A 24,234-nucleotide genomic window follows, 5' to 3' on the forward strand; every position below is an offset into this window, starting at 1 on the left:
GGATGGAGCTGGACTGTTCTCAGTAGTGGCAGATGACAGAACAAGGAGCAATGGGCTCCAGTTGCAGTGAGGAAAGTGGAGGTTAGATATGAAAAACTCTCTCCCAAGGAGGGTAGTAAGCACTGGAACAGGTTACCCAGAGAGGTGGTGGACTCTCCATCTTTGGAGGTATTTAAGACCCAGGTAGACAAAGCCTGGATTGGGATGATCTAGTTGGGGCTGGTCCTGTTTGGAGCAGGGGGTGAGACTACAGAGGGTTGGACTAAGGTTCCTCCCAACCCTCATTTTCTAGGATTCTATAAAATGAATTTCCTCCTAGCTGGATTGGAAATAACGAATTAAGCCAAAGAAAACCATGAGGATCATGATGTGATGCAACAAGATTTTTAATGCGAATGAGACAGGGAACATAGCCTTATAGAACGAAAGGATGCACAGCGGGAAAGACATGTTTCCGGAGTTACAGTCAGGGCCACAACCAGGCACTCACTGTGAGGAGTGCATCTCTCGCAAACCTCCCATCTATCTTCATTGCAGAAGAAGAAACGGACCATCACGCCTTGTTCCCAAACATTTTAAATGATTGACATTCCCCTAAGTCAGTATGATGCAGGATGAAGGAGCGTAGTAGTTCAGGGCGAAGCAGTGAGACCCTCCAATCCAAGCCGAAGGCACACCATAACATGAAGAAAGCACATGTGGGGTGATCTGTAAACGTGCAGAACTCTCCAACCCCACCTGGAGCTACGAGGACTCAGCAGGTCTGACAGCCTTTCCCACGAACTCTGCCTGGAATCTGCCACTGGCTGTTTCTGCTGCTGTGGATAACGTGGAAGGGTTTAAAAGAACTCATTGTTTCCAAACTGGCGCTGATAGGCAAATCGGGTGAAAGGGAAAGTGCTGCTAAAACTGCCTGGGGGGCATCTAGAAAAGAAAGAGCTCCTGAAAATCCCAGAGCCTCCCACAGCATATGATCCACCATAACCTTCATAGGGGTCCCCAGAACCATATGATTCCCCAGAGATCCCATAGAAACCCTTAGAACTCTCAGAGGAGTCTTCATTTCTCCTTGATCCTTCATGGGATTCCCCAAAGCCCCCAGAGGCGGTTCCAGAGCGACGTGATCCCCCACAGATCCCATAGGAACCACCAGACCTCCCAGAGGAGTGTTCACTTTCACATGGTCCCTCATGGGATTCCCCATAACCTTTAGGGGATTCCCCAGAGCCCCCAGAGGAGGTTCCAGAGTGACGTGATCCCCCAGAGATCCCATAGGAACCACCAAAACTCCCAGAGGAGTGTTCACTTTCACCTGGTCTCTCATGGGATTCCCCATAACGTTTAGGGGATTCCCCAGAGCCCCCAGAGGAGGATCCAGAGCGATGTGATCCCCCAGAGATCCCATAGGGATCCCCAGAACTCACAGAGGAGACTCCAGTTCTACCTGATCCCCCACGGGATCCCCCACGGGATCCCCCAGAGCCCCCATAAGAGGTTCCAGAACTACGTGATCCCCCAGAGATACCAGAGGAATGCCCAGAACTCCCATAGGTGGCCCCAGAGGAGCCTCCAGTTCTACTTGATCCCCCATAGGATCTCCCAGAAGTCCCATAGGAGCCTCCAATCCCACTTGATCCCCCATAGGATCCTCCAGAATACCCGTAGGATCCCCCAGAATGCCCATAGGAGGCCCCATAGGAGCCTCCAATTCCACTTGATCCTCCATAGGATCCCCCAGAACCCTCATAGGGTCCCCCAGGATATCCCCCAATTGGATATGGCTCTGCCGCCCCCACAACACTTTCTTGAGGGCAAGAGGCGAGAATCGGTCCCGGGAAAGTCATGATGACGGGAGGTGCAAAGACCACGGCTCTTGAGTCTCCAAACGATGTTGTATTCGGATAGTTGCAGGCAGCCACATATGGTTCTGGGCACATCATCTCACATGGTGGCAGGCAGCGGGAACTAATCTGTCCACAGGACATCTTTCTGCAGAGGAGCTAAGCCTGAAACACACAGTGGGAGGAAAACTCAAGGGATTATGTCATCAGAGATCCCCAGGTCCCAGATTATGGTAACAGAAGTCTCCTTTTGGCTGGTTTGGTCCCCAAAGACTGGCTATGGGGTTCTGTCCAGTAAATGCTCAGAGCCCTGGCCTGTCCTGTTTCCTCTCCTGTGATCCTTCTTGACCCTGCTCCCATGCAACTCTGACCCTTTCTTTTTCTCAACAGATTGCAATGCTTCCTAGCACTTTCATAGCAAGTCTTCCATTCATGGATGCAGACCATCTTCCATTGGCACAACTACCATAAGAAATGGGCAGCTCTTCTCAGTGTTACAGAAGGATTCACAGAAGCCCTGGATTGCCCGTGGTCACTTGGCAAATCTGTACACCTGCAACAATTCTAGTTCCCCCTCTTCCACTGAGTGCTGAGCCCTTTTGAGAGTCTGGACCAATATGATTTGTTCCCTGTCACACCTGGGGCAGACAGCAGGGATTGAACACATCTTTCCTGGGCCCCTGTCTTGTGCCATGACCATAAAACCACATGTTCTCACTATCCTTTACAGGAGGACTTTAAATCAAGAAAGCTAATGGTCAACCCACTCAGTGGTATGTTTCCATCCTTGATACCTCGCATTTTTAAACCATTCTTTGCAAAGGGCTAGAACTATATCTGGTATATCCAGTCACCCTTCCATCTAGTCCAGTGGTTCTCAACCTATTTGCTATAGTGGGTCACAATGACAGTTCTCAATGTATTATGTGGGCCGTACCCACACAACTTGCTTCCTGTGCATCCATTTAAAAATGTTTTGCATCTGTTATTTGACAGTAAAGTAATAAAAATCAATATTCTGTAATACCTCTCATTTCTACACTGTCAAAGTCGTTACTTCAAAAAGAAAACAGGATGTCACATGGGCTGCACTGATGTGCTAATTGGGCCTCATGCAACCCGCAGGTTGCGAACCACTGCTCTAATCTGAAGACACTAGGCAGACTCACAGTGGCTGATGATCTGAATTTAAAAGTTCTAATTATACCCCAAAAAGTAGCAAAATGCCATACTGGATTAGACCTTCAATCCATGGAATAAAGCATCCTGTTATCATTCACAAACTTCAAATAAAAGGCTTTTCCTTGCAGAACAGGGTTTCATATACACCCCTTCAAACATTTGGAGTTTGGCTATAAATAGAAACCCAGTTAAAAAGTGCATTAAATAAAGTAAGTGCTCCATAAGTGAACACTGAACTCAGCAGTTTAACAGAAACAGCAATATCTGAGCACCAGTTAGAGGAAATTGCTGATTCCAGTTCATTCAGACAACAATCTAACAATGTGCATGTATATTAAGAGAGTTAAAGAGATGCTGGCCACTAGCAAAGTGGCTTGAGGTTGAGATGAGTTTTAATGCTTTCTAAAGTTTTAGCTTCTCAACCCTCAGTTAAAACAAGTAGAAATGCTGTGATCTGGTACTGAAAATACCCCTGAAAATCCCAGCCAAGTATTTTAAAAGTCTAGTTCCACCAGCAGTTTTCACAAATAACAGAAAATTTCCTATAGAAAGACAGAAATGATCTAAACTTTTCTAAAAATCACAAAATGTGGAACATTCAGTTCTCAGTTAACACAGTCACTACAGAGATCACGAGAAAGCGATTGAGTCAAATTGGACTTACCCAGTCTACCTAGTGAATAAGTCAGAAGAAGTGGTTGGAAGTGTCCAGCACTTCAAGTGCTTTTATATACCTTCTTCAAGAAAGAAAACTGGAAGACACCTGTTATTCATGAAGACTTTATCTCTTATGAAATTAAATGTTTTTCATGGGTGCCTGCTGTAATTACTATAATCCTTTTGATCACCCTTTATCACTGTTTGTCAATTCCCAATACCACACAAGAGGATATACGTGTTGTACTTGGCATTTTCCTTTGCCATTAAATTTAAATCCTCTCAGCAGCTTCACTGAGATAAACATGAGAATGAATGTCCATTGGTTTAAATTCCCTCTTAATGCCTTGTTGAGATGAAGGTGGCTCAGAACCAGATCAGTAACCCAATCTATTGCCATGCACCACATTCTTATCTCCCATAGTCTCACTTGGTGTAAATCAACAGTGATGGAAGCAGAGTGCCACATGATATGTAAACAAGGTTCCTTGGGTGAATTTGATATCTTTTATTAGACCAACCCAAATAGCTGGAAAAAAGTGATTAAGGAAGCTTTTGGGTTCAAAAACCCTTCATCAGACTAAGGAAGTTTCAGCAGTCGGTGTGTGCTCTTCCTGGAAGGGATGAAAAGTAAAGAAGCCAGGGGCTGGGCTGGGCTGGGGAGTCAGTTGCCAGGCCGATTGTAATGTATCAAAAATCCAATGTCTATGTTTAGATATTTTACATATTTTCCATCAGGGCATTTGTAGGAGAGACCAAACAACAACTGCGCACCAGAATGAACACACACCAGAAATCTATCAAAGGCAGAAATACCCAATTACCAGTGGGGGCACATTTCTCACAGGAGAGCCACTCTCTCTCCAATCTCTCAGTCCTGATCCTCAAAGGAAACTTACACAACACTTCCCAGAGACGAGCCTATGAGCTCCATTTCATCAACCTCCTGGATACTAGAGATCATGGACTAAACATAGACACTGGATTTTTGATACATTACAATCTGCCTGGCAACTGACTCCCCAGCCCAGCCCAGCCACTGGCTTCTTTACTTGTCATTCCATCCAGGAAGAGCACACACCAACTGCTGACACTTCCTCAGCCTGACGAAGGGTTTTTTAACCTGAAAGCTTGCTTAATAACTTTTCTCCAACTATTTGGGTTGGTCTAATAAAAGATATCAAATTCACCCAAGGAACCTTGTCTGCCTATGTCCTTAGACCAACACAGCTACAACCTAAACCCCTGCAACATGGCATGTAACGTGCTTCCAGAGTAAAATGCCTGATCCTCAAAGGATGAAATTCAACCCAGGGCAGAGGGTCCTACACCAAATTCTGTGCACCACTTCAAACCATATAATCCCTAATTTTGAAAGATTCAGGAGAAAATAAATGTGCAGACCTTGCATTGGTCCTCTGCCAAAGAAAGACATGCAGGCCACATTCAAACCCATTAGAAAGATGCCCTCAGATTTCAGTGGGCTTTGGATAAGACCCATAGTGAACACCTGGAGGCATAAATCATAGAACAAACTCTCCAATCACCCCAGGGGTTGCAAAAGTTAATTCAACTTTGCTCCAAACTGAGTGCATCTACACATGCATTAAGGTGCTTTTTCTAATGCTCATTAAATTTAGCACCTCCAATGTGGGGTACTAAAGAAATGTGCATTATGTTGCCTTAATGTGCAGTAATGAATTCATATGGTTTTTTATGTGATGCTTAATGCACAGTAGCCTAGTTTACTGCTTATTAGCAGAATTGCACTTTTTTTTACATGACACAAATGCACAGTATAATAGGCTACTGCACGTTAAAGTGCACATGTAGATGCATCCACTGGGTATTAGCCTAGATGCAAAAAGCAAGGAATCCTATGTGTGATGGCAGAGTGCACTCCCTGATACTTCTCTGAGCCACCACCTTAATGTCATGGACTAATAGAGATGGAGCTAGAGCCCTTTCTATTTGGACACCCAAGAAGCCAGTGGAATGGCACCGAAGATTATTGAACCTTGAAAATTTCAGATGTCCGTGACCTCTGAGGTGTATTGTAGATATGTTTTGTGGGAGTAATTATTAACTAATAATTACAGTCATCCAAACTGTTGCAGCAATTAGAGGTGTAATCCGTGAAAAAAAAAAAATCGGTTGGTAAGTAACAAGGACTTCATGGAATAATGCTTCCCATAACATGTTCATAGTCTCAAATCAACCACAGAAAATGATTTGCAACTAAGGGATCTTCTAAGGCAGCGGTTTTCAAACTGTGGTCCACAGATCCCTGAGAGTCCACAGACTATGTCTAAGGGGTCTGTGAAAGATGACTATGAGTAATCAAAAGTATGTGAATACCCACACTTGCAATTCAAAGGGGTCTGCACCTCCATTCAAAATTTCCAAACGCATCCACAAATGAAAAAAAAAGGTTGAAAACTGCTGTTTTAAGGGCTTAAAAAAATACAGCAGATAACTGTCCTTGACAAAATTACTGCTGTTACCTTCCAGGAAAGACTCTTTTGTATGTCACTTATCACTTCAAAAATACATGGCAACAAATCTTGAAGGCACATAAGATTTTGGGGAGCCTAACTTGTAGCTAGTGAATATTCACATTCCCAGGACAACTCTGAAAAATCTTACTAAACATAGTTTGATATTGGCCAGAATTCCCTTGTCACTTCTGGAATACATTAATATACTGCCTGAACCTCAGTTGTCCCACTGGGGTATTTTTAATGTATATTAGTTGAAGATCTAACCAACAATATCCATTAAAATATTGTACATAGAGATGGATGGATGGATGGATGGATGGATGGATGGATGGATGGATGGATGGATGGAGATAACCTCTCTTCACCAGAACATTTCACTACACAAGTAAACTATTTGGGCTGAGAATCATAGAAAATGAGGGTGGGAAGGGACCTCAGGAAGTCACATCTAGTCCCCCCCCTCCTGCTCCAAGTAGGACCAGCCCCAACTACATAATCCCAGCCAAGGCTTTGTCAAGCTGGGCCTTTAAAATCTCCAGGGATGGAGATTCCACCACCACTTTGGGTAACCCATTTCAGTACTTCATCATCCTCCTAGAGAGAAAGTTTTTCCTAATATCCAACCTAAACCTCCCTTGTTGCAACTTGAGCCCACTGCTCCTTGCTCTGCCATCTGCCACCACTGAGAACAGTCCAGCTCCATCCTTTTTGGAACCCCACTTCAGGGAGTTGAAGGCTGCTATCAAATCCCCCCTCCATCTTCTCATCTCGACTAATTAAGTTCATTTCCCCCAGCCTGTCCTCACAAGTCATGTGTCCCAGCCCCCAAAACATTTTTTTGCCCTCCACTGGAGTCTCTCCAATGTGTAGTGGGTAGCCAAGAACTGGACACAGGGCTCCAGATGTGGCCTTGCCAGTGCTAAAAGAGGGGAAGAATCACTTCCTTTGACCTGCTGGCAATGCTCTTACCAATGCAGCCCAAGATGCCATTAGCCTTCTTGGCAACAAGGGCACACTTCTTTCAAAATGCTTCTTACTTCCAGCTCTTTCCTGTATAGTCTTGTTAGTTTGCCATTTCCTCTCTGATTGTATTTGTGCTATGCCCACCACTACAGGACCCTGACCTTACTTGTGGCATCAAGGACATTGTGGCATTCAGATTATAAGGAATACCCGTAGCACAATGAAGATTCCTGGCATTCAGACTTGACTTTTCATGTGGCTCATGAAATTGCCTTGGAGCAGTCAGTCAGACTGAGAGTCCAAATTGGCCATTATATTACCATAATATGATGATAATTCCTTTGGCACTTGGGTGTACTGCAGATGAATGGTTGCACAGAGCAGTAAAAAGATAAGTTGGTAAGTTGTTATGAACAGGGAGAGGCAGCATTGTTGTTAGCAACTGAAACTATAACAGGAAGGATTAGGAACTGCACGAGTGAAGGCTGAAGAAGGAGAAGGGGTGCAGGCATGAGAGGTGGAGGGGCAGGGAGCTGCACAGACAAAACAAGGGTTGGGAGCAAGGCCAAGCAGAAAGGAGCAAGAGGACCAGGATAAACTGGGAACTGAGGTATAACCAGGAACTAATGGATCAAATCCTCATTGACTCTTCTTTAGTCAAATACCAAAAGTTCCTATACTCATATGTTGATGCTCCTACCCTCACATTACCATAATATCAAAGCTTTGCAGCTCTCAACCCCTTGATGCTGGTACCACTTGCTTCTTCATTTACCTCCATGCAGAGAAACACCTGGAATTTCTGTGTGAAAGGCCTATAGCTGGAATGGGTCTTGTGCTAAATCATGTGGAGGCTGGAGGGTCATGACACCAGATGTGTCCTCTTACCCTCAGATCCAATTCTCAGCCCTTGCCTTTAGAAGTACATTAAGACCTGAAACCAGGGGCTCATTCAGTTGGGGGGGACTCATTTTCTTCATATTGTCACCATCTGATGCAGTGCCAGAAATCATTGGGTTCTCTTCTGGGCTGTAGGTGCAACAGGGGAACCTGTGCACCATATTAAACCAACAGGAATATCCATAGACCGTGAAACAACCAGGAAACTAAAAGAAAAACACACATTTATGAATGAATTTATGAGCATGACTTTCAGATGTGCTAAAGCCACCTACAGAATGCAGGAGTTGCATGTAACATGCCAATGGACATCATACATCCATTTGTTTGACTGCAATTACATTACTTGCTAGGTCATTACCAACAAGATGCTCCTGGCCAGAGCTGGCTACACCAGGCTCCAAAGCACTGTGGCTTCAGATAAACCCCATTCCCATCACTCAGAAGGCAACAGAGGCACCAACTCCGCAAAAGTTTTCTAAACTGTTGAGGTCCCTGCCTTGCTGGTGACTCGAGGGAGGTGTAGAGTAGGAGAATCCAAGTGAGAATCCAACCAAAGAGTGTGGGAAATGGCAAAGGATAGGTTGCATCTTATAGACTAACTAAATTAGAGATGTATACCATGCTTTCTGGGGAGCCCAAGTTCATTTCATCTGATGTGCAAGAGTTAGGGGGGCAAAGAGAGCTGGCTTACAAGCATGATGCACTCCAGCTTCTAGAAATGTTTATGAAGAAGAATAATGACTAGCTACACCAGGGTTGGCCAACCCATGTAGGATAGGGCAGGAAGCAGAAAGCAGAGCAGCAAATCAGACAGGGGGAAAGGGATTGAAGTGGCATGTGTGAAGTGTCTGAGGCTAATTTATGGCCTGGGAAGAAAACACAGCTGAGGGATTACAGCCCAAGGCCTGGTCTGCAAGAAGAATTGTATGATTGCTTCCCAGAAGATGCCAGGTCTATCCCCTTTGTGTGAGAAAATGAGGAGAAAGTGATGGATCTAATGTTGTGGCTATGACAGGCCTCAACCAAGATCTTCTGAGAAAAGAATAGGTTTATAAAGGCCACTTGATTTTCCTTGTAAAGTTTTTTGTCATCATAAAAAAAAACAAACTCTTAAAATGATACGGTACCAGCTTCATATTGTCTGAGCTGAATTGGTCACCTGGCACCAGTTTCATATTGTCTGAGCTGAATGTCCAACTGAAATGGGTGGAGTTAGAAAAGCTAGTTTGGACTCATTGGGTCTAGAGGCTCCCAGGAGTTCCACCCTAACAAGCAATTTCCATGTTATTATTTCATGGTTCTTATGACATCCTTTGATCAGAGCTGGACAAAAATTCATGAGGAGTGTCAACACAAGCTTATATCTCTTCTCCATCTCTCGGTACACTTAAGGTGTGGCATCAAGATCTTCATAACCAAATCAGTCCAAAGACATTAATTAAACCTTCATTCATGATCATTAAAAATATTATGCATGCTAGCTGTAGCAAGAAAAACTCACAGCCTTGTGTTGTTTCTTCCAGCTGCGTACAGACGGGCTGAAGACATAGCTGCTTGCTATACAAATCTGTAGATATGTCTAAAGAAATGGAAGATGTTTTACCACCAAAAAGGAGGGATAAGAGAAAGTGAGTGCCCTCAGAAAATATTAACTGAAATACTGGGCCAAATACTCAGCTGGTATATGACCAAAAATATAATCTGGTCATTAAGGTAGTTCAATGCTGAATTTCTAAGTCAGCCTTGATGGGTTAAAGCTGACCCTTGGGCAAAGCATTACCAAAAGGCCTGAACACTAAAACTCAAAGTTTAAGAGGAAAGAAATGGTGCATAGAAATGGTTATTGGCTTTCCAGACTGGAGAGGTTTGTAATCCAGTGGACTGTATTTGAAGGCCATGCAATTCATTTCAGAGATGTCCTTCTGCTTTAGAGGGTCAGGCTCAGAGTGAATATTTGGCACTGAGGAACTCAAGCATGATAAATAAAGACTCCTCCCAGCCTGCATACCACATTAACTCAAAACTAGATAGCAAGTTTAGATATGAAGAGTTAACATGAAATCCTTCTTCAAGGCAGTGAACTATAGTCTGGATAAGCCAACAAATCTCCTTCATGCTGTTAAGTCATAGGATCATAGGAAAGTAAGGCTAGAAAGGACCTCTGGACATCATCTAGTCCAATCTCCTGCTCAAGGTAGGATCATCTCTATGCAAACCATCCCATGCAAATCCTTGTCTAATCTATTACTAAAACAACACAACCCACTCTGTCACCACTACAAGGCAGAGCACCCAAAACAGCTGCAGATGAAGCTGGGGGACAACAGTGGTTACTCTCCTGCAGCTGCAATGGTTGTTAAAATATGCTTGAGCGATCCAAGGAAGAGGTCCATGACCCATGCTACAGAGGAAGATAAAAACCTCCACAGTCCAGAACAGTCTGACTATGGAATAAAATTCCTTTCTGACCCCCAAACGTGGTGATCTGTCTGTCTCTGAGCAGAGGGCAAGACTCTGTAGCCAGGAACCTTCATCCATGGCCATGTTCTCAGCTAAATTGCTGGAGACATGAGAGCAATGTATCTCATCTGTAGATCTGACAGCCTGACCCTGCAATTTTCATGAAACTATGATTACGAGTTTTAATAGAAAGAGAAAGACTTTGGTGGGATATGTATTCATGGGGAGGGGGGCATATGTGTTGTGCACACACATACATAGTAGATATGCCTCTGTATATCCTCCTCTATTAGGGCAAATGGGTATAAGGAAGAAACTCTGCAGAGGTTGGGGGTTTTTTTTGCCATAATGGACTACCTCAGGGTTTTTGTACTTTCCTTTGAAGTATTTGGTGCTTTACACTAAAGGAAAAAGAATATTAAACTAGATAGATTATTATAAAGTCTAAACTTTGCTATTTTAGACCTAGAAACTCACTTGATATAAACTAGCATTGCTTCACTGAACAGTGACAATGTACTTCATCTTCTGGTTTTTCTTTCATAAAATGATATTTCCGTCTTATTCATTAGCAACTCACAAAAGTTTGGAAATCGTGATGCCACATGTTGCTTCTACAAAGAACTGATTATCATAGAATCACAGAAAATGAGGGCTGTAAGGGCCCTCAGGAGATCACATCTAGACCAACCCCCTGCTCAAACCAGGACCATCCCCAGCTACATCAACCCAGCCAAGGCTTTGTCTAGCCGGGTCTCAGAAACCTCCAAGGATGGAGATTACACAACCTCTCTAGGTAACTTGTTCCAGTGCTTTACTGCCCTACTTGTGAGAAAGTTTTCTCTAATATCCACCCACAACTTCCCTTGCTACAACTGGAAACCACTGTTCCTTGTTCTGCCGTCTCCTGTATGCCAAACAACTGGCACAATGAACATTGCCCCATCATCTTCTGTGCAATAATAGTTTAAATCAGTTTGAAAATACAGTGCACTCCTCCAACATGTGCTTGGTTATTACATTCAGGGGTTATAGCAAAATCCTTCCTTGACTGCCTGCTTCTGGGGGTTTGGCCAAAACAATACTGGGGATTACTAGGGGGTGGATGTCAGAAGGGACCAACAGTAAATGCAGCCCACATGTCTCTTACTGAACTGAACAAAGCAATGTGACTGTGGAGAGATGGGAGTATTTTGGGTTAATGCTCCCCTTTGAAACACAAGACATGGGAATTCTAGCCTGGATTTTCTATGCCAGTTAGGGCCATATTTACTGAAGAGCTCATATCCCAGCATGCTTAGCTGTATTGAAACCTAAACTTTATTGTTCCACCTGTAGAATTAGGAGAATAATCTTTCTTTTCACCCTATCAGTTTTTTCTTGTCAGTTAATCATCCCATTGTGACCGACATTATCCCCAGGCTTTGTGTCTATATGCACCACCCATCCCCAGTCATAGCTGGCACATTTAGGAGATACTGGAGCTCTAATTATAAATTATAAGGTTAACAATAATTAGGTGTGCCTGGGTCTCAGATCCAGTTTTTCCACTTGCTCATGAAATGGCTCTCAACAATTCAGTTACCTGCGGGGCGTCAATTATCCCATTTCTTATAATAATTAAAGGATAATTTTCTTTATCACATGGGAGCTGGGAGAATGAATGGTTGCATGAAGCAGTAAGTAGGCAAGCAGGTAAGTTGTTATGAAGATGATAGCATTATTATTACTCATGATTGAAGGTATAATATGAAGGATTAAGAGTTGCCAGCAGGAAGGATTGAGAGAGGCAAGGCAAGCATGAGGCACAGAGCAATGAATGTTGCAAACTCAAAGAGGTGGATTAGCTATTAAAGGGCAGATGTTACTGGGTCCCAAGGTCCTACGTGGTTTGGGTGACTTATACATTGATACAGGATTTCCACTGGGGCCATAGGCAAAGCTTTGAAATCCATGGACCATGCAAGCCTCAGAAGGAATATCCATGGAGCAAGGGCCTACCCAGAAACAGAACAGCAAGATACAGATCCCCAGAATGAGTCAGTGGGGCTGACTCTCAGAAATGCTTATTAAAGTTCAAGGGAGTTGTAAGTATTCAGCACCTGCTGATTTCAAGCCCATAAATGTCTCTATCATGTTAACATGCACCAATGAGTATTCTCTCTATGATGGCTTACCTTAAACTCCTGTCCCTTTGAACACAAAGCTTTGTAAAACGCATATGTGATTATGAGCAAAAATTGAATGAGATTGTCTAACTTGCCAGTTCTAACAAAGAAAGAAGGCTATTGTGCATGAAACAGCTTCTTAGAATCATAGAAAATGAGGGTGGGAAGGGACCTCAGGAGGTCACATCTAGGCCAACCCCCTGCTCCAAGCAGGACCAGCCCCAACTAGGTCAACCCAGACAAGGCTTTGTCAAGCTGGCTTTAAAAACCACCTAGGATAGAAATGCCATCACCTGTCTGTAGCCCGTCCCAGTGCTTTACTACCCTCCTAGTAAGAAAGGTTTTCTGATTATCCAAACTTGCTGTAACTTAAGCTTGCTCCTTGTCCTCTGCCCCCACTGAGAACAGTCCAGCTCCTTCATTGTTGTATCAACCCTTCAAGGAGGTGAAGGCTGCTATTCAATCCTCCCTCAGACTTCTCTCCCCCAGACTAAATCACCCCATTTCTCTCAGCCTCTCCTCACAAGTCCTGCCCCCCAGCCCTCCAACCATTTTTGTTGCTGGACCCCTCAACTTGTCCACATCTTTTCTGCAGTGGAGGGGCCAAAACTGGACACAGGACTAATAGAGGGGAAGAACCAGTGCCCTCGATCTGCTGGCAATGCTCCTACTAATGCAGCCCAGGATGCTGTTAGCCTTTTTGGCAAGTAGGTGAGTAGCTATGATTGTGTTAGAAATTCTGGAAAGACATTCTTTCTACTCTGAATTATTTCCTTTTATGATGGTGTATCTCAGGTCTCTCCTACACTGAGTATGGCTACAATGTAGTGTCAGCCTTCTGGTTTTCATTTCATCACCAGGCTATTTATAAACCACTTCAACTGAAAATCCAACCTCCAACATGTGGACAGACAGGGCCACATTTAAACCCCAGAAACCAGAAGTGAGCAGAGAACTGAACCATTTACCGGGTCAGTACTTCCACTCGCTACCTCTACACAGAGGGAATTTCACTCATTACACGTTGCAATTCTCATGCTACTGAATAAAAATTTTCCTTCAGTGTGCAGTCACACCTTCTTCTGGCTACAAGTCAAAGGCACGATAAAAATTAAATAAGTAAATACATTTCTTTCAACTTGAGAAGATTTCTTTGCTCTAAATAGCTACTTGCTTGAGGTTGGGAAATTATTACCCTTCGATAATAATTCCACATGCCTTTCAACTTTTACAAATGAACGCTGCTTTCCTCCAAATAATGTACAAGGATGATTTAATTAAACATGTTAAATTACACATATGCATTCTGTCTTTCTATTTTGCATTAAAATCATAGTCATAGGAATTGGAGCAACAGAAAAAGTGGGCGGGAAGACTCCTCAAAAGGTCTTCTAGGCCAATCCCCAGCTCAAGGCAGGTTCATCCCTGTCTAAACCACCCCAGATAGTTTCTGCATAATATCTACTTTGTTCTCCTTTTTCTTTCATTCCTTATATAATAGCCATTTTGGATGAAATTCATCCTTCTACAGAGGAGCCAGGGCCACGTGCATACATGACTTAAGTCTCACTTTCTGGATTTTGAGGAGAATCAAGCCCTTTACCTGGTCAACAGCACTGTGTAACCTCTGAAAACTGGAAAATGTGCAATGTTCCATTCATCTCAACAGCATGTACTCATCTGGATGAGAATAATTATGTTGAAAAGATGTGGCCTGCCTTGCTCAACTCAGCAAGGTTTTTATCCCCATCCAAATACCCCAAGCCTGGGCTCGGGTGGCTTGATAGATAATATTGGCGTTAATCCCATTGGAGGTCTGACTTCCTTGAACCTACATAGATGGCTCTCACTTTGCAAAGACCCAGACTAAGTCCCCCAACACATGTTTATGGAATAGGTAAAGCACACGAGCTTCCCTTCCCAGAGGTTGTTCAAACCTCAGGTCCTCAGGCCAAGAAACTAAAGCATCTTTCCTTTGAGGACCTTCACTAAGGAGCTCTAAGAAAAGAATCTGTCACTGTATTTTCATTAAAAAGCAGGTTTGCTATGTTGACAAATACGCCCTGTTAAAAGGTGTGAGTCAGGTCTTCATCTGGTGAAAACAAGCTCCAGATTCCTTCTCTATGTTTATATTGTATAAAAATGATTATATCAGCTGAGGGCGGTGGGTAGACTAAGCCAGACAAGTTTCAGGTCATTTTGTCCTGCGGTTCGAGGGAACTCCACCCTGCCCAATGACCCCTTTTGAGAATTACCTTCTTGCAACATGTGTTGGCCGCAGTGCGTGAAACATCCATTGGCAGTTTCAACACACCCTTCCCTCTCTGCCCTGTCTCCTTGCTTATCTGGGGTGTGCCACCAGGACCTGATTTAAAACCAAACGTTTGCAAATGCATTCATTACGCCCTCAGTCTGAATCAATGAAATAAGGCACACATGCCAGCTGCAGCAAGAAAAACTAGCTCACAGTCAGGAGTTCCCGTAGATGCTGGGACACGTGGTGGCAATATTTTTGTCTAAAGTTAAAATTCCAGTGCCTCCAAAAGTCACATGTTCCCACATCATTTTAAATCTGTCACTTGTAAGCAATATCCTTGGGGTCCTTTTAAGGGATCAGGGGATGGTGTCCTTCCTGAGCACTTGGAGAATAGCAGAGACTGTGAAAGAGTGAGGAGCAAATGCATGGACTTCTTGTGTCTAGGAAGATGCTGAGCCAAACCTGACCACTTTTCCCAGTTAAGACAATCCCCAGATGATTGTGCCCCTTTTTTTTCTTTTAGCCTAATAAAGGATGGCATTTTCCACTTCTAAATGTGGGGAATCCCAGCAATAGTCACCAACCCACTGCTAGGACTAGCAACAGGTCAGGGAGAGCACATAAGAGCATGAGGACACTGGTGGATACTGAAGGCAGTGGTGCAAACTACTTCAAGATATTCAGTTTTTTTGGTTTTGGTTCTGAAGTGACAGAAATTAAATGAAATTCAGAGTCTTGTAAAGGAAAAGGCAAAGACAGTATCGTTACAGGAGAACTGAATTCATTTTGACTAGCAAAAGGCTTACCGGGGCACAGCCAGACAGCTTGGGAGACAAGGGAACAGAGTAGTCTGGAAAATTAGCATGCATACACCTGATGAAGTATGACAACCTGCCTGGCAACCTGCCCACCCAGCAGGTAGGTTGGCAAGAAACCAGCTAAAGTCTCTGCATAGGTACACTTGCACACATGTTTTTTTGGAATCATAGAAAATGAAGGTTGGAGGGGCCTCAGGAGGTCACATCTAGTCCAACCCCCTGCTCACAGCAGGACCAGCCCCAACTAGATCATCCCAGCCAAGGCTTTGTCTATCTGGGTCTTAAAAACCTCCAAGGATGGAGATGCCACCACCTCTCTGGGTAACCTGTTCCAGTGCTTTACTACCCTTCTCATAAGGTTTTCCCTAATATCTAACCTCAACTTCCCTTGCTGCGACTGGAGCCCATTGCTCCTTGTTCTGTCATCTGCCCCCACTGAGAACAGACCACCTCCATCCTCTTTGGAGCCACCCTGCAGGGAGCTGAAGGTTGCTATTCAATCCCCCTCAGTCTTCAGCTGGACTTCACCTTCCTGAAGAACACGTTGAGTCTGCTAGATGAGATTTCTCTGATGGGGACTATTTCAGCTGAGAAGTTTTGGGAATATGCAATAGTTTGGTGGAATGGACTGAGGTAGTCTTATACTCCCTTTTCTTCTTGCCAACCCTTTGTGAACAACTGGCTGGTGTCTGGACATGGCAAAGAGTACAACACTCACCACCAGCAAATAACCTTCAGCCTCACATGTTGAGGGACAGTGCAATGATTCTGCTGATGACACGGAGTTGCCCAGAGCAAGATGAACTCTTCTATAGTCAAAGCATCTATCGCCACCCCTAAGAGGGAAGAGTCACTGCTGGGTGCACATATGGCATAGCAAATAGCACTGTAATGATGTCTCATCTGGTTACTAGAAATTTGCATTTATCCATCCTCCATCTTTAGATGCAGGACTAGGCAGTCTTATCTTTGTGCTGATAAAGGATTTGGCAGGAAGTCTCCTTTGTCTGTGCAAGCTTGGCACTTCACTTTGCAGGGGTGTTTAATTATAACCCTGATAGTATTTTCATACAGATCAGATAGGCAACTCACAGGCTTGCAGTGAAGGATACGTATGTAGCTTTAGTTTTTAGGTAGGGGAAGATTAAGGCCCATAACTGTATATAGTATTTTAATGGTTTTCAATCTGATGAAATTTAAAATTCAAGTAAAAACCCTTTTAAGATGATCCCATGCAGAGCAGCAGTCATGTAATATTCAAAGTTATTGAAAATGGGTTCAAGATGTACTCAAAGATTACTGGTGGGCAATTCTCCTTTGTCACAAGTAAGTGTTGTTTAGAGGGAGGAACTCATTTCAAGTGGAAGCCATTTACTTATTTTTTTTATGCTTCTTTATGTTACCTTTTAGGTAGCAGATGTTCTCTTTTAGAAGGAGAATACTTACTAATATAGACAACAAAAACCACCCACTCAAAAGATATGTGCAAAGCTCTTTATCACTTCATTTTCCTTTCATTTCAGGACTGAGTGGGATGAACATCATTAGATCCAACAATATTCCTCTGAAGTTGGTTACACGTAAAGAATGGAGGAGAGAGAAAAACCATGAGGTCGATATTATTTTGCTGCATAAGTTTTAATGGGAAGGAGAGGTAAAGCATAACATTTTAAAAAGGGAGAATGCAAAAGATAAAGGACATATTTCCATTCAAGCTACAAGCATTCCCTCACTTCATAGTTATGTGTTTCACACAACAGTTTTCCTTTTGACAAAGCAAAATGTAAGCAGAGGACTGGACAGCTTCTCCACTGCACATCTTGTGTAGCATAACTAAAAGCCAGACACAAATTGTACAGAAACATGGGGAAAAGGAGAACATACAGCGTGCCAAACGCTCTGTGAAATCAAGGCCCATTTATACGGCTCAAGACATACGCATAAATCTTATAGTGCCTGCCTTTGTTACCCTGAAGGATGATACACACAGACCTTAGGGTGCAGACAGAAGTGACAATTTTCACCCGATCTGGCCACAAATGATGCAGATTAGTGTCAACGAGCGTTAGGTCATGTATGTTCCAGATTTTCTGCTAGTATGTGCTGCATGTGGGATGGTCCTGCTTTGAGCAGGGGGATGGGGATGGGGATGGTCCTGTTTTGGGGCTGCTCTTGCTTTAAGCAGGGGTTTGGACTAGATGTGACCTCCTGAGGTCCCTTCCAGCCCTCATTTTCTATGATTCTGTGATTCAATGAATCAGTCTTGCAGTGTTAATGACTGTTTAATCACATTTCTGGGAAGCCCTTGGGGGAAAGAGCCTAAATCTAAAGTGAAGTGTAACCTGAGAGAGATAAACCTAAACCTGCTGTCAGGAGGTGTTGAATACCTACAGCTCTGGCTGCCTTTAGAGCTGTAGATGTTCAAACCTAGTGCAAGCTATGCTCACGAGGACTCCTCTGTGCCTACGTGCCACTCCTTTGGTTTTTCCTCCTCCTCTGGCTCTTCCTTCTTCATGTAAAAGGACCGATATCTATTCCAACCTGGTCTATTGCAAGGATGTCTCCATTGGGAAGTAAAGGAGTACGTGTAGGTGGAAGGTTGCTCGGGTTCGCGGTTCAGATACAATCTCTCAGCAGAGCACCCTGAATTCCCCATGATTTCGGACCTCAAAGGCACAGAAAACCCTGAGTTCCCCCCAATTTCGGACCTCAAAGGCACAGAGAACCCCGAGTTCCCCCCAATTTCGGACGTCAAGGGCACCGTCGTTGCTGACTGAGACACCCCTGACTCGCAGGGAACAGCCGCCCCCACCAAGCTTTCCTGAGGACAGGTGCTGAGGATGGGTCCTGGGAAGGTCACAATGACAGGTGGTGGGTATATAATCACTCGGGAGTCTCCACAGGACACAACGCATGCCTCATTGGTGCTGGTCACAATAGGTTGTGGACATTTCACCTCGCACGGCGACGGGCGCCCTTCAGGGCAGGGATCAGTGTTGCAAGACATTGTTCAGAGACAGGCAAGAACCTGGAAGCACACAACAGAGTAATATTAAAGCTTAAGGTCAGTGGGTTAATGGGACCAGATATTAGGGCAACAGCAGCCATGTGCAACCTACAGGGTGAACCTTGGGGGTGAATGGATGAGCCAGGGGGTCCCCATCAGTCCTATGCTCCTGTGATCCCTTTGGTGGCTACGTCTCTGCTCCCATTGTCTTATCATTACTTTCACTTGGGGCTTTCCTACCAGCAAACCCCTTGAGTTCATCTTATTCCGCCTCCAAACCTTCCCCCTGTAACCAATGTCCTCTTAACTAAACGGACTTCATATGAAAACCCTTTGTCGAGGGTCTTCCCCAGAGCCACTTCCAGCTTGCACCAAGCCCCCTGTCTGCCCATCCTCTGTTTTCTGCCCTTGCTCTCCAAAATTGCTACAGAGGTGATAGGCGCCACATACCTCTCCATTACGTCACCTAACGCCACCAAGCTACATGATGCCCACATAGGAATAGATCACCGATACCCCTGTTCAAGGGTAAAGATAATTAAAGCTCACTGGCTGAGCAACTTGCCCAACTTTAATGAGCCATGGGCAAGTTGGGGCTAGACCACAAGGTGTTTCTGGTTCTTGTCGGGGCTGTTGTTTACTGTGGGGATCGGGGCCTCTGCCAGGTGGGGCATTGCACAAATGCAAAGCAGGAGACTGACTCTGCCCTAAAAAGTTGACAAACTAAACAGACAAGTTGAAAGAAGGAATTACGCTGCCCATTTTTCAGGTGGGGAGCTGACAAACAGAGCCACTAAGGGCCACGGCTCAGTTGGGCCTAGCGTGTGGCTTGCTGCCCTGGTTTGATCTTTTGCCTATGTTTGCAGAGATGGCCTGCAACTGAATGCAGGTTTCCACAGTCCTCATCACAAACTCCTCTGTTTCCTTCAGCCTACAAGGCCCATATTAGAAAGACTGAGGGTGATAAGGAAGGAAGGATTTTCAAACCATTTTAGAAAATTAAAGCACAGGGTCAGTTAAGGATAATGTTGGTCATGGCAGTATCCCTGTTAAAACCATTTCAGCACCAGACCAGATCTCAGCTGTTCTAGATAGTCAGCATCCACTTTACCCCCAAAGCGACTATGACAATGAAGACCAGCTACATCCCAGGATCTCAGTTTTCTGTGTTACCTGTAATGGTTCAGGAACACGTGGTTGCTTGCCTCTCTGCAAACCAGCTTTGAAAGTACTAAAAGGAGTGTGTGTAAAAGCTCTTTCACTGAGGGGTAAAAGCCAGAACAGATTTGCTTTGATTTACTGCAAGGCAAAAGCATGCACACAGGCACTTATGCCAGAGCAAGTGATAGGCTGCAAATTCACACCCTTGCTTTCCTCATTATAACTTGCTCCTTTTTCTAAGAGATTTAGATGCACATTCCCCAGTTAAAAGTGGTGGAAAGTTTGTGTCCCAGGACCTGGCATAGCTTAGAAATTGAACCCTATATTTAACACCAGTGCATGCAAGAGAATAACTACAAGGTGACTCTTTGAGTTATTGCTAAGAACCACACAGCATCCATGTGGGATTTAGCCCTAAAGTAAAACTAGCACTAAACCTATGTATTCCAGTTTAAAATTGGAGTGAGATGAATTGCACTTACCCAGTTCTTCAAGAAGACGGTGAAGGGAATGGACAGAGGAGCCCTGAATCATAAGAGTTTTATATACTTTCTTGGACTTCCAGGAAGATGAGCCACTGTTCGTGCATGAGGTCTTTATCAGTTGCCCAATAATGCCTTCGGTATGTCTAACTCATATAATTGCTTTAATTGTTTGGGTCACAGCTTATGTTTATTAGAGAATTCCCAAACCCACATACTATTGTGCTGGGCTGATATCTTTCATCTTAAATCTTTATCGGCTAAACTCAATCGAGTACCAGCCTGCTGACAAAACAGGTATGAATCTAAGTCTATTTTGTGGCATTTGAGTGGCTCAGGGATATACATCAGTAGCACAATATCCTCTCAGTCAAGAGATTTTGTCTTAGTTCTTAAATCCAGGACTATCTAGAAGGGAGCATTGTAGAGGTATTTTACAAGAGCCTGGAGGATGCAAGACATATTTCTGTGTAGTTAGCCTCACCCGTAACTGTTCATTGCACCTCTGATCCAATGTTTAATTCTGGGCCAGTTATCTTTCTAATGAGCTCAGTGCCCCTGGACTCAAACAATTCATCCCTGGATGGAGGGCCAGGAGGGCTAACACGACAACTGCATTACTTCAAGAGCACATCGGTCTTCAAAATAGATCTCAAGATAAGACTGGTGCAATTTGCAGACCCCTGTGCCAACTCAAAGCAGAAATTTGGCTCTGAAAAATAGTCATCTAATCATGCAATAATTGTTTTGGAGTCAGGACCTCAGGGTGTGCATTGTTGCAAGACATCCCAAGCCCTTACCAAGTTGCTTCTAGGTAGAGGAGAAAGTAGGGTGTTTATAAAAGCTTAGGACTAATTTCTTGAACTGGTGTCTTTATACATGATCTACCAATGTGTTCTTCTGGGGAAATGCACCTAATAAATCCAGTTAGATTTAAATGAGAGACCAAGCTAAGAGTTTCCTAGCTATGTTGAAACAGCTGTGGAATAAGCAGATATTACAATAACCCTTTAGTCTAGGTTGCAACTCCTTCCTGTTCGGGAAATCCCAACAATCACCTTGGAAATAGTTTTTAATCCATTTACTTCCCAAACAGCCTACCATATAACCAGTAACGCATGAAGCAGAGCAAACTTCACGATGCTTACCATGGACCTCTTTAGAGAGCTTGAGGGACATAAGAATTACCTAGTAGATTGTTTTTTGGTGCTCTTACCTGTTTCCAGCTGTCACTAAACCAGCTGCTTTAGAGATATTTCCAGAGAAATGCTTAGAAATACCATGGTATAGATTTTCCACAGTCCAAAGAAAGTCAGGCTGATAAGCAGAAAGACAATTGATTTCTCCAAGATCATCTAAGCACAAAGCCAAGAGTGACCAGTGAACACTCGAGAGTAACTAGTGAATTTGGTACCCAGCTGCAGACATTTTAAATGGGTCTGATTTTTAGAAAGCTGTGAGCCCTCACCTCTGCAGACCACACTCTTATAGACAGTCAAAAAATAAGTCCTGAAAACCACAAGTAACTCCTGAAAATCTTAAGGTGTCCAATCGTTATGGATTAACCATGAGAGTATCTTCCCTCTCCCTTCCTTTATCAAAGCTAAATCTAGAGACTAATAGGTCATGGAAAGTCAAGAGAGCCTCACACTGAAGGTTTAGCATATTTGCAGGGAAATGAGAAATAACGGAGCATCAAAAAGGCTTTGAGCTGGAAGGAGGTTAGACGTATTTGCAGACATGTCTAACCAAGTGAAGTCAGCTGTGTACCATCTAAATGGTGGGGGGAAACAAGCCACTGACAGGAGCGGAGGGTCCAGGGGAAATTGTCTTTGTCATAAAGAATTTCTTCCTTAGCTGTTATAAATTAGCATAGCCTCCCTGCACATGATGAAGCTGTGCTTATGGACAACAGCTGAGGATCAGGCTCGTCAGCAACTGAGCTGCGGTTTCAACAGATGTAAGAGGGTCGGATGCCCAGCTCGGTCAAATTTCAAAGGAATCTGAGTTCCTAACTCACCTCTGCCCCTTTGGGAACTCCAGCTTTAAAACAAACACTATTATTTATGAAGTCAAATTTTAAAAGTTACTGTTACTGGAATTCCGATAATCCTAAAATCCTGGCAGAATCTATTGTGTCCATCTTAGGGGAACCGTGAGACACTTGGGCATGGAGACTGGGAAATGAAGGGCTCTTACTCAATGTTGTAAGACAACACTTTGCATATACTGAACATCAATGACTGTTTGTTCCAAATAGCTTTGCCAAACCCATGCAGAAGTATTATTTACCCCATTTTAGACTTGGGGAAATTACAACACACCACAGTAATCACACAGAGAACTGGTGAGGTGGCCAGGAAACAGAACCTAAAGATCCTGATGCCTCGTGACTTGCTAGCCAACAGCCCTTTGAATTGCATTACTGGAGCATCCTTGTAAAACTATGCTTGGGAAAAGTCATATTTTCAAATGAACAAAGTCTCCATCAGCTGCCATTGAGAACGATGGGGAAGAATGTCATTGAATTCAAGGGACACTGGATTATACTTAATAAAAGTACCTTTGCAAACTTTGCCAGGTATGTACAGTTGGCCGACAGAGCTGATTAGAATATATTTTCCAATGAAAAATAAAGTTACTGAAAAATGTAAGTGTTCCTGAGGGTGGCAATTAAAAATGTTAGGTGGTAGTATTGGAAAGGCAGTAAGCAGTATAAAAAAACTGGATTTTCTTTCTTTTTTTTTTTTTATTTTTTATGATGAGCTGACACTTAGACGTACGATGCCACTCCCCACACAACATGGAATGGGCAGAGGATGAACACCAGCAGGAAGAAACACCTGGTCCTCGTCGTCGGAAACTCCATCCTACGAGGACTGGAAGGTCCTATCTGCCAGCCTGACCCCAAGTCTGCTTCATGCCTGGGGTTTGAAACATCATGGAGAGGATCCCGGCCTACATCTGACCTTCAGACCAATACCCCATGGTTGTCATCCATGTGGGAGCAAATGACATGGCCAGGGGCAACCCTAACCACGTTATGAAGGACTTCGAGGCTCTGGGGGCCAAGCTTAAGGAGATGGGGGTGCAGGTGCTCTTCTCCTCTCTTCTACCGGTGAGTAGGAGGGGACAGCGACACAAGGCCTGCATTGGCAAGGTCAACCAGCACTTATGGAGTTGGTGCCGCCAGGTGGGCCTTGGGTTCCTAGATAATGACCCATGCTTTTGTGCGAGGGACTTGCTGGGGCGGGATGGGCTTCACCTCTCTTCTAAAGGCAAGCGTGTCTTCTCTTCCAGGTTGGCTGATCTCGTATGGTGAGCTTTAAACTAGCCTCGCTGGGGGATGGGGCCGCAGGAAGATGTGGAGACACCACCCGAGCAAGACAGGTGACACATGCAAGGAGTGCCCAAGTAAGAAACAGGGGTCCAGATAGTCTTCCTAATCAGGGGGTGACACACACAGCTATGCAAGGCCTTAAATGCCTGCATACCAATGCTTGGAGTATGGGGAACAAACAGGAGGAACTCGCCCTCAGAATAGCCAGTTCAAACCCAGACATAGTAGGGCTTACAGAAACCTGGTGGGATTCATCCCATGACTGGGCAGTTAGCATTAGGGGCTATAGGCTCTACAGGTGGGATAGAGAAGGAAGGAAGGGAGGAGGTGTGGCGCTCTATGTCAAAGAGCAATACACATCTTCTGCCAGCAAAATGGGGTCAGAGGAGGGGCAAGCTAAAGTGCTCTGGGTCAAGATACAAGGGGGTCATGGGGAGAGGGACTTAACGGTGGGGGTCTACTACAGACCCCCCAACCAAGGGGAGGAGCTGGCC

At 44.2% G+C, this 24,234-nt stretch overlaps 1 protein-coding gene and 1 long non-coding RNA gene across 2 annotated transcripts; both read right to left on the reverse strand.

Annotated features, from left to right (window-relative positions):
* Positions 1-368: 368 nt before the first annotated feature.
* LOC109280859 (keratin, type I cytoskeletal 9-like) lies at positions 369-3,749 on the reverse strand. The gene is made up of 2 exons (XM_019478297.1): positions 3,688-3,749; positions 369-2,006 (listed from the first exon to the last, which is right to left on the reverse strand). Exon 2 carries the CDS (start codon positions 1,983-1,985, stop codon positions 840-842), a length of 1,146 nt encoding a protein of 381 aa, XP_019333842.1. The 5' UTR covers positions 1,986-2,006; positions 3,688-3,749; the 3' UTR covers positions 369-839.
* Positions 3,750-17,369: 13,620 nt separating this feature from the next.
* Positions 17,370-20,462, reverse strand: LOC132245627 (uncharacterized). Its single transcript, XR_009457337.1, has 2 exons — positions 20,401-20,462; positions 17,370-18,778 (listed from the first exon to the last, which is right to left on the reverse strand). It is a non-coding gene; the product is annotated as an uncharacterized LOC132245627 (long non-coding RNA).
* Positions 20,463-24,234: the final 3,772 nt, after the last annotated feature.

Source organism: Alligator mississippiensis, chromosome 15 (assembly GCF_030867095.1).
Source record: "Alligator mississippiensis isolate rAllMis1 chromosome 15, rAllMis1, whole genome shotgun sequence".
Lineage (NCBI taxonomy): Eukaryota > Metazoa > Chordata > Crocodylia > Alligatoridae > Alligator > Alligator mississippiensis.